Raw genomic sequence first — 10035 nt, forward strand, 5'->3', positions numbered from 1 at the left:
GAACAAACAAAACCTAAATCAAGAGCAGAAATATACATATACATAGTATAACAAAATTTACCTTAAATTTGTATCACTAAACCAAGATCCATAAAGATACAAATCTCTATAGCATATCCCTGTTTAAATGTAAAAGCCTTCTACAATATACAACATCTTTTCATGATAAAGGTCTTAGAAAGATCAGGGATACAAAGATAAATGCAATCTACAGCAAGCTATCAGCCAACATTAAACTAAATGGAGAAAACCTAACAGCAATCCCACTCAAAGCAGGAACAAGACAAGGTTCTCTCCATATCTATTCGATAGAGTTCTTAAGGTTCTAACTAAAGCAATAATACAAAAAAAAAAAGAGAGAGACCAAGGAAATACAAATAAGAAAAGAAGTCAAACTCTCACTATTTGCATAAGTGACCCCCAAAATTTTATTCGCATAAACACAGACAGGAGAACCAATGGAACTGAATCAAAGACCCAGATATTAATTCACATAAAACACATGACTTTTAACAAAGAAGCAAAAAATATAAAACAAAAAAGAAAGGATATTCAATAGATGGTGCTGGAATAACTGTATATCAACATGGAGAAGAAATAAAATAGATCCATATCTATCTCTATGCGTAAAATGCAAGACCAAATATAGTAATAGGAGCAGCGGGTATTCTGGGAATGTTGAAAGGAGGGTATTTGTTTGTTCCCAGCTCCCAGCCCTGAAATCATTACACAGAAACTCTATTAATTAAATCACTGCTTGGCCAATTGCTTAAGCATATTTCTACTAGCTCTTACATCTAGTATTAACCCATTTCCAGTATTTTATATTTTACGACGAGGTTTGTGGCCTACTGGCAAATTTCAGCATCTATCTCTGGCAGGGCTACATGGTTTCTCTCTGACTCTGCCTTCCTTCTCCCAGCATTCAGTTTAGTTTTCCCCTGACTAGCTCTGTTCTACCCTATCAACAGGCCAAGGCAGTTACTTTATTTACCAATGGTAGTCACAGCATACAGAGGAAGAATTCCACATCATGGGAAGAGGAAAACCAATGATTCAGTCACCAGCCATGCACAGAGGTAGCAAGATGAGAATGCTGCACTGACTAAAGTTACCAAGATACATGGTAAACAATAATTATGGGTTAATTTAAGTTGAATAAGGAAGTTAATAATGAGACTGAGCTAATAGGCTAAACAATTAATTTATAATTAATACCGAGTTCTGTGTGTTGCTGGTTACCTTGCTGAGGGCCTTGGTTCTGCTGTTGGCCTCCTTGTTGGGGTGGGCCCTGCTGGTTTCCTTGCTGAGGGCATTGGTTCTGCTGTTGGCCTCCCTGCTGGGGTGAGCCTTGCTGGTTTCCTTGCTGAGGGACTTGGTTCTGCTGTTGGCCTCCTTGTTGGGGTCTTCCTGGCTGAGGGCCTTGGTTCTGCTGTTGACCTCCTTGTTGGGGTGGCCCTTGCTGGGGTGGGCCTTGCTTAAGACCAAAACCTTGGTTGGTCGAGGGTCCTTGGGGGAATGCTGCAACAGAGTATCCATGATTAGGTTTTGAGATGCAGACTAAAGATTATTTTTTGTACATAGCAGAAAAAGAGAAATTTCATGATGAGATAAATGTCCTTTTTCCTTTAATTAAGAACTCGATGGCTATTACATAGTTCCTTTTAACAATTTGCCAATTGTCATCATAATCTCTCCCACCTACTTTTTAAAGAAATTTTTCCTTAATCCATGTATTGATGGTATCAAACATCATATCTTGATGCTTGAAACTAGCATTTGAAATCTCAAACAACTAGTTTTCTAGGCATTGTCTCCATGGTCAAGAGAGAAGCAAAATTATAGGATTTTCAAATTGGTTATTTGACTATCTTACCCCAAAATGGCCCTACATTCTTTCTTTCTTCTGTTCTACATTCTCTGAGGCAAGATGACTGTTGTCCACTGACTACTTTATTAAAGGATATTCACAGCTGGATTTTTTTCCATTTGTGAGCTTTCCTGTTTTATTCTTCATAACACAAAAAGGTGAATCTAGACATCTATCTAACCTTTTCATCATTCATATACTTAACCAAGTTTCTATTGTACATGATGGTATCCATGATGGTTTGGGATGAGGATTGAAATGCATTTCCTTGGTACTGATGCTACAGTCCCGTCTTTTTGCTAGTCTTCTCTCTCCTTGCATCATTCAGGAGTGACATATGATCTGCTACTCACCCAGATTCACTGAACAAGCTGTCATGCTTTCTTACCTTCACTGACACGCTGAACAGAGCTCAGGGCCAGCAAGGCTGCTGTGAACAGGACAACCAGCATCTTGGAGTCTGGAGTTTCTTTCAAGTCTGTGCTGCATGAAGTGGGGTATCAGCCTTTATAAGACTCAGCAGAAGAATGATACCTTTGATCTGCATCTTGGGTGACCTCACCTTTGACAAAGTAGGAAACACTGCATCCTTGACTCCTCTTTGGGAGTTCTGCCAGGTAGTATAATGTGAGGCATTGATAGTGTGACTTGGACTAACAGTTGATAAAGCATAACTATGATGTCAATCCCTATTTTAGAGTTTTGTAATTACATGAATTTCAATATGATTGTGATCATGGTAACTGATATTTTTGCAAACACAAAGATGCCTCATATCTTTATCTCTTATTTTCACCAATGGGCCCCTGATCATATTGTAACTACTGGTTATAAACTAGATATGATTTTATTATAAAGAGGTCATTTTTTGGATAAGATGAAATTTCTGTAGCCTTATCTAAATCAGGCCAACAAAAACTGTCTAAAATTCCTATTTTTTATTTCAAAATGGGGACTGCTTCAGGCTTTACACAACTAAAATTGTTTTGTTCTTTAGATGTATGTTTGAATGAATGTGTATTGATGTGTTTTTTCTGTGATTTTTTACATGCATGGTAAATCATGGACAGTTGGTAGTCAAATGTCTATTTCCACCTTGTATTTACGATGAGGTATCTCATTTATCTGAAATCATCATGTTGAGAAAATAGTTGGCTTGCAACTCCAGAGATACAGGTATCTCCATCTCCCAGATCATTATTGCTGGGATTTTAGAAATGTGCCCTCTCACTTGGCTTTATACTTGGATTCAGGGCAATCACAACTTTGTTTCTCAAGCTCTGGAGGAAAGCCCTTTAGCAAATGAGCCATCTGCCCAGTTCTTAAAGATTCTATCCCTGTTAAGAAAAGTTATACAAAAAGTGCCATGGGGTTTCTACAACTTTTAACACAAATACAAAATGCTTTGACAAGCACATGCTGCTTCATGTATCTGAGATTTCCACAGTCAAATCCTTTTACAGCATGTTCTATGAACTTGGGCTTATATCTTCTCACTTTTAGGAAATGTTATCAATCACTGCTAGTAACCAATGAATGGCCATGATTATAATACAACTGAAATTTGCAGATGATAGCAAATTACTTAATTTTATTGTAGAATTAACAGAATTATGTTCTCATTTTCAGTTGGGGTCTATTTTGTTTTCTAAGAATGGTCTTTACCACAGAGTATTTTCTTTGTAGCATGCTAATTAAATTTCATATCCAACCTGTCTTTATCCAAACTGCTGCTATTAGAAGGTTGTTGAAGAATTTTCCCCATGCATTTTCTTATGGTATAACTAGATTTTTTTTGTCAAACATTACAGGGTAAGTTATAAAACGCTCCATATCATTATCAATTCTATTCTTCATTTTGTTGCTCAATTTTATATTTAAAATTTGTTAGCAACATGCCATCATATTTCCATTCAGCTCTCTTTGGTTTCTCCTTTGTAACTGTGTATGTTTTCTCTTTTATCTGACAATAGGAAGTTGATCTAGTTCACCTAGACAGAAGTTTATTAGTCTATGCAACTGTTATTTTCACAATGCATTACTATGAACTTCCTTTTATTGTTCATTATAGTACAATTACTGTGAAGAGACATCATAATCATAGCAACTCTTTTAATGGAAAGCATTTAATTAAAATGCAGCTTACAGTTTCAGAGGTTTACACAATTATCATTATATCGGGACCATGTCAGCACGCAGACAGACACGGTGTTGGATAAATAGTTGAGAGTCCTAAATCTTGCAGGCAATGAGAAGTAGTCCATGACACTGGGAGATAATCAATACCTTGAGAATAATTTTGTGTTAAGCATTGTAGCTCAGATGTTAGTTAAATATCTGCTTATGTTATTTTATGCATAAGAGTGTTTGCCTGAATGTGTATGAGTACTACATGCACTCAGAACCTGCAGAGATCAGCAAAAGGCAAAATATTATCTGGAACTGGAGTTATAGGCAGTTTTACACTTCTGTGTAGGTGCTGGGAACCAAATCTGTATCCTCTGCAGTAGCAGCAAGTGTGCTTACCCATTTTCAAAAGCACAAATCAGTGTGTTTTAAAATTCTGATAAAATGAAATCCTAATTGTAATTGTACTAAAGTCAATAATGAGAAGTGGCCTAAGGCTTTTGAAATATCACAAAGATTTCTATTTAAATACATATATTTAAATATATATGTGTGTGCATATATAAATGCATATATGTATGTATTTATATATACTGAGCTAATTATGTTATATATTATGTAAAATTTGCTGTAGTACAAGAAAATGTTGTTTAATCATCTGTGAGTTGGGGAAATATAATTCAATAGTGGGTTTTCCAGACATTGTTAGATTCCTAAGAACCTAGGAATCCTAGTTAGGCAAGTTACGTTATTATCACATGTATTTATTTGCAATTATATGTGGAGTCCCAGACAAGAAAAAAATTGTAGGTCTCAAAATAATTTCTGGTGGACTTCAAGTATTTTATCCTTTAAAGTTTTATCTTATGGCCTATTTTATGGAATTCATGTAGGCTTTAATAAAATACTGTATGTACTTTGGAAGACAATCTTTTGGGAACATGAATGGAGAAAATATAGTATATTACGGGAAAATAATTTGGAAAAACAGATCCATAACCTATAAAAATGAAATTCATTATTTTCTAAATACTAAGAATGTCTATTTTAAACTTTTCTTCCCAATTATTCTCTGTTTTCTGTTTCTCTAAAAAGAAGAGTAGCAGCTGGAGTTTTATGACATACATACAATATGTATGTATAAGTACATATATATTATGTTTATACAAATAGTTTTGTATTAGAAGATAGTTGTGTGTGTGGTGGAATTTTTTATTTGTCAGATTGTTTGTGGATGTAGGAAGAGAGAAGGTTAGGAGCATCTATGTTATAGGTTTCTGGGTGATCATAAATTTTGTCTAAGGTTGTCAAATTCCAGATCAACATACACCCATAAATAAAGACAAGAGTCAGAAATGGTATGCTTATGATTTTATTGTTATTAAAATGATAGATTATGGCCACATTATTTCAGTTGCCCAATCCACCAAAGCCAGTATTTTCTTACTCATTATCTGAAAGAAACAAACACAAAAGAAGTTATAAAGAAATCATAACTAGATGAAGTTTCTCATCTCTTTCTAACACCTTTAATGATGTAGATAGAAGTCCATGTCTTTTTTTCTCTTTCTGTACTCTTTTTCCCTTTACTTTCTGGTTATTTTTATTAATTTTTGTAACCATTTAGCACATGATGCACTCTGAAAAAAAAAACGAGCCAAATATATTTTATTGGATATATGGCTTTAGCGAGAATGTATTTGATATTAAAATGGTGAGTAGGTGAATAAGGCATGTGCATATAATCACAGCACTTGGGAAGTAGAGGGAAGATGATTGGAATTCAAGGGTATACTTGGCCACACAGCAAGTTTGAAGCCAGCCTAGTGTATATGAACTTTATCTCAGAAACTCATTTAAACTATAAAACATATGTATAAAGTTGGGTTACTAAAGCAAATTTTACACTAGAGAAAAACAGAAACCATTTGAAAGTCCATTGACAGGATATAAAACTAACCAAAGACAGCAAGAATCACAGAAAATTATGGCTCACTATTGCAAAAAAACCAAAAGCATCATGGATATGAATACAAACATGCTGTCTCTATGAACTATTGTGCATTTTTTAAAAAATTAATTAATATAAGGGTACTATGAAGATAAGAAAATGTCTGTGTGTGTGTTTCTTTTGTTTAATATGGAATGCTACACAAATTTTTGTGAAACCCTTGCACAGAGGACAAGCTAATCTCATCAGTATTGTTTCAAATTTTAGGATATGTGCTGTTGAAGCAACGATCTATGTTTATTTCTGATAAACTGTGGAAGGAATTAGTGGAAGCCTTTATTGATGGGGATGGTGAAGAGGACTGATAACTTTTAAAAGTTAACTTGATCACTTGATTTCTCATTTATTTATATTTCTTATTCTGAGCATAATCGGTGGGGTTTCTGGCATGAGCAAAAAGGCAGAAGAATTTATGAATAACATTGTACTTCTTGAACAAACAATAAAACTCATGTTGTCAAGCATGTATATGCATTGTTCGTCACAATCACAATAACTTGAGCAGTATACAAAATATTAATCATCTCCCTATATCACCACAGATTAGCCAAATAATGTAATATTCAAAAATAGTAAAGATCCAAATAATAGTAATATTAATGAGAACCTAAATTATGTGATATAAATGTGATTAAAGTTGAGTTAGCACAGCTTGTGTTTTCAAAACTATGAGAAATGAGATGCTTCATTAACAGAGAAATCAAATCCTACCTGATAATGTATCTTTGATTACTCAGCATCCTGGTCCTGGGAAGATTCCTGAGGTCTGCCTCCCTGTTGGGGTGAGCCTTGCTGGTTTCCTTGCTGGGGGCCTTGGTTCTGCTGTTGGCCTCCCTGTTGGGGTGAGCCTTGCTGGTTTCCTTGCTGAGGGCTTTGGTTCTGCTGTTGGCCTCCCTGTTGGGGTGAGCCTTGCTGGTTTCCTTGCTGAGGGCCTTGGTTCTGCTGTTGGCCTCCTTGCTGGGGTGGGCCTTGTTGGTTTCCTTGCTGAGGGCGTTGGTTCTGCTGTTGACCTCCTTGTTGTTGTGGGCCTTGCTGGTTTCCTTGCTGAGGGCCTTGGTTCTGCTGTTGGCCTCCTTGTTGTTGTGGGCCTTGCTGGTTTCCTTGCTGAGGGCGTTGGTTCTGCTGTTGGCCTCCTTGTTGTTGTGGGCCTTGCTGGTTTCCTTGCTGAGGGCGTTGGTTCTGCTGTTGGCCTCCTTGTTGTTGTGGGCCTTGCTGGTTTCCTTGCTGAGGGCGTTGGTTCTGCTGTTGACCTCCTTGTTGTTGTGGGCCTTGCTGGTTTCCTTGCTGTGGGCCTTGGTTCTGCTGTTGACCTCCTTGTTGGGGTGGGCCTTGTTGGGGTGGGCCACGCTGGGGTGGGCCTTGCTGGGGTGGTCCTCGCTGAGGTGGGCCTTGCTGGGGTGGGCCTTGTTGGGGTGGGCCTTGTTTGGGTGGGCCTTGTTTGGGTGGGCCTTGTTGGGGTGGGCCTTGCTGGGGTGCTCCACGCTGGGGTGGGCCTTGTTGAGGTGGGCCTTGCTGGGGTGGGCCTTGCTTGGGTGGGCCTTGTTGGGGTGGGCCTTGCTGAGGTCTGCCTCGCTGGGGTGGGCCTAGCTGAGGTGGACCATGCTTAGGACCCAAATCATGGTGACGAGGAGGACCATGTGGGAATGCTGCAACAGAGGGTCTGTGATTAGAATCTGAGATGCTGACTTACGTTTTTTATTTGATACATCACAAGAAGTGGCAAGTTTAGTGCTGAAACAAATGTCTTATTTCCTTTTATCAACAGCTCAATGATTACTATATTATTCCTCCTACTCATTTGTGAGTCATCCTCATGATCATTCCCACCTAGTTTTGAGGGAAATTATCTCTGAGTACATGTATTTATGGTATCAAACATCAGATCTTTATGCTTGGAATAGAATTTGAGATCTTAGAAAACTAATTTTTCAGTCATAGTTTCCATGGACAAGACTGAAACAAAACATAGGATTTTAAAATTATTTGACTATTCTATCAGAAATGTCCCTATGTCCTTTCTTCTGTTCTACATTCACTGTGGCAAGATGACTGTTATCGACTGACTACTTCGTTACAGGATATTCAGTTGGCCTTCTGTGAATCTTCCTGTTGGATCCTTCTCAACACAGAGAGGTGACTCTAAAGACACAGCCCTACTTTTTCAACCTTCTGTTCCAACCCCTAATCAAATTTTTATTGCCCATGACAACATTCAATTCCTGTTTGGAATGACAATTTGAACACAATACTTTGGTACTGATTCTACATTCCTGCCGTTCTGCTAATCTTCTTCTCCCTCTCTGCATCTTGCAGGAATTACATGATCTGTTACCTAAATGCAGATCCACTGAACAAACAACCATTTCTGTCTTACCTTCACTGAAGCTCTGAAGAGAGCTCAGGGCCAGCAAGGTCACTGTGAACAGGACAACCAGCATCTTGGAGTCTCTGGAGATTCTTCCAAGTCTGTGCTGCATGCAGTGTGGTACCTGCCTTTATATGACCCAGCAGAAGAATGGCGCCTTTGATCCCATCCTGTGTGACCTCATATTTGACAAAGTAGGAAATACTGCATCCTTGACTCCTCTTTGGGAATTCTGCCAGCTAGTATAACATGAGGCACTGGCAGCATGTCTTGGACTAAGAGCAGATGAAGCATGCTATGATGTTAAAATCTATATTAAAATGCTGTCATTATATGAATTTCATTGTATTTGGTATGCAGTTCTTATATAAAGTTATGATAGTGCTGACTCATACTTTTTTAAACATGAAGATGCTTCATATCTTTAGCCTTTATTTTCATCTGTAGATCACCAATCATCCTGTAACTATGGGTCTGATATATAGTTGTATTTTCCATGACATACAGGTCATTTATGTTTAGATAAGATGCATTCCTTGACACCTCATTTATTCAGAACCACAAAGACTATACAAAATCTCTAACGTGTTGTTTGAAATGGGAAACACTTGGAGCTTTACATTACCAAAATATTTTATTCTTTGGGTGTGTGAGATTTTGAGTGATTGTGTGTTTCTCTCGTGTGGTGTGGTGTGGTGTGTGTATGTGTGTGTGTGTGTGTGTGTGTGTGTGTGCGTGCGCTTGGGTGCTTAGGTACATTTCTTTACAGGCCTGGTAAAGTATGGACAGAAGATAACTTTGGTTGCAGGTACTCAGATCTTTCTTTCTGTGCTGTATTTAAAATTAGACATCTCATTGGCAATAAATAATCATGTTGAGATACTATTGGCTTACAAGTCTCCAAGCAAACAGATAGTTCCATCTCCTAGATCATATTTGTTGGAATTTTTGCAATATGTCTTTCTACATAGCTTTTTACTTGGATTCAGGAAAACCGAATATTGTGCTTATAGCCATAATAAAATTCCATTATTGATTGAGCCATCTCCACAGCTCTTAAAGCTTCTAATATTCTTAACAATAATACTACAATAAGTGGCATGGATTTCTACAGTGCTTAAGACAAATGCACAATTCCTTGACAAACTCATGCCATTTCATGTTTCTGAGATTTTGACAGTCAAATTTCTTTCCAGAATGTTCCATATAACTGGGCTTATACCTTCTCACTTTTAAGAAATATTTTCAACCACTACCAGTAACCAATGACTAGCCATGATTGTAGAATAGAATTAAGTATTCGGCTACCAACAGCAAATTTAAATCATATAACATTTTGGTTCTAACTCCTCATATGATCCTATGCTCCTTTCTTAGACTGGTCAATACTGAATATTTTCTCTGCTTCATGTTGATATTAACTCAATTCCAACATCTATTTTAACATAAACTACTAGGGGTTTGTTTTTTTTTCTTTTTCTTTTGTTTTTTTGGGTTTTCTTTTTTTCCCTTTCTTTCTGTCTTCTTTTTCTTCTCTCTCTCTCTCTTCTTTTTTGTTTCTTGACAGCCTTTCTCTGAGTAGTTTTGAAACCTGTCCTGGAACTCGTTCTTTAGAAATGATGACCTCAAACATAGATAGATCGACCTGTCTCTGCCTCCACA

The 10035-nt window shown here is 37.3% G+C and overlaps 1 protein-coding gene, 1 long non-coding RNA gene and 1 other non-coding gene across 3 annotated transcripts; all 3 read right to left on the reverse strand.

The window, feature by feature from the left end:
- Positions 1 to 1288: 1288 nt before the first annotated feature.
- On the reverse strand, positions 1289 to 2357 carry LOC142855912 (uncharacterized). The gene is made up of 2 exons (XR_012911562.1): positions 2259 to 2357; positions 1289 to 1521 (listed from the first exon to the last, which is right to left on the reverse strand). It is a non-coding gene; the product is annotated as an uncharacterized LOC142855912 (long non-coding RNA).
- A 2996-nt stretch (positions 2358 to 5353) lies between these two features.
- LOC142855910 (uncharacterized) lies at positions 5354 to 8476 on the reverse strand. The gene is made up of 3 exons (XM_075982519.1): positions 8383 to 8476; positions 6720 to 7654; positions 5354 to 5451 (listed from the first exon to the last, which is right to left on the reverse strand). Exons 1-2 carry the CDS (start codon positions 8444 to 8446, stop codon positions 6738 to 6740), a joined length of 981 nt encoding a protein of 326 aa, XP_075838634.1. The 5' UTR covers positions 8447 to 8476; the 3' UTR covers positions 5354 to 5451; positions 6720 to 6737.
- Positions 6132 to 6235, reverse strand: LOC142856665 (U6 spliceosomal RNA). The gene has a single exon (XR_012911705.1). It is a non-coding gene; the product is annotated as a U6 spliceosomal RNA (small nuclear RNA).
- Positions 8477 to 10035: the final 1559 nt, after the last annotated feature.

The sequence above is a fragment of the Microtus pennsylvanicus genome, chromosome 8, assembly GCF_037038515.1.
Source record: "Microtus pennsylvanicus isolate mMicPen1 chromosome 8, mMicPen1.hap1, whole genome shotgun sequence".
In the NCBI taxonomy this organism is placed as follows: Eukaryota; Metazoa; Chordata; class Mammalia; order Rodentia; family Cricetidae; genus Microtus; species Microtus pennsylvanicus.

What these genes read in the sequence shown, in the direction of transcription:
- LOC142855910 (XM_075982519.1), bottom strand. Translation starts at nt 8,446, where the DNA reads ATGCTGGTTGTCCTGTTCACAGTGACCTTGCTGGCCCTGAGCTCTCTT. An exon ending in TCTTCAGAGCTTCAGTGAAG is followed by an intron (nt 7,655 to 8,382) that starts GTAAGACAGAAA and finishes CCTCTGTTGCAG; the next exon opens with CATTCCCACATGGTCCTCCT.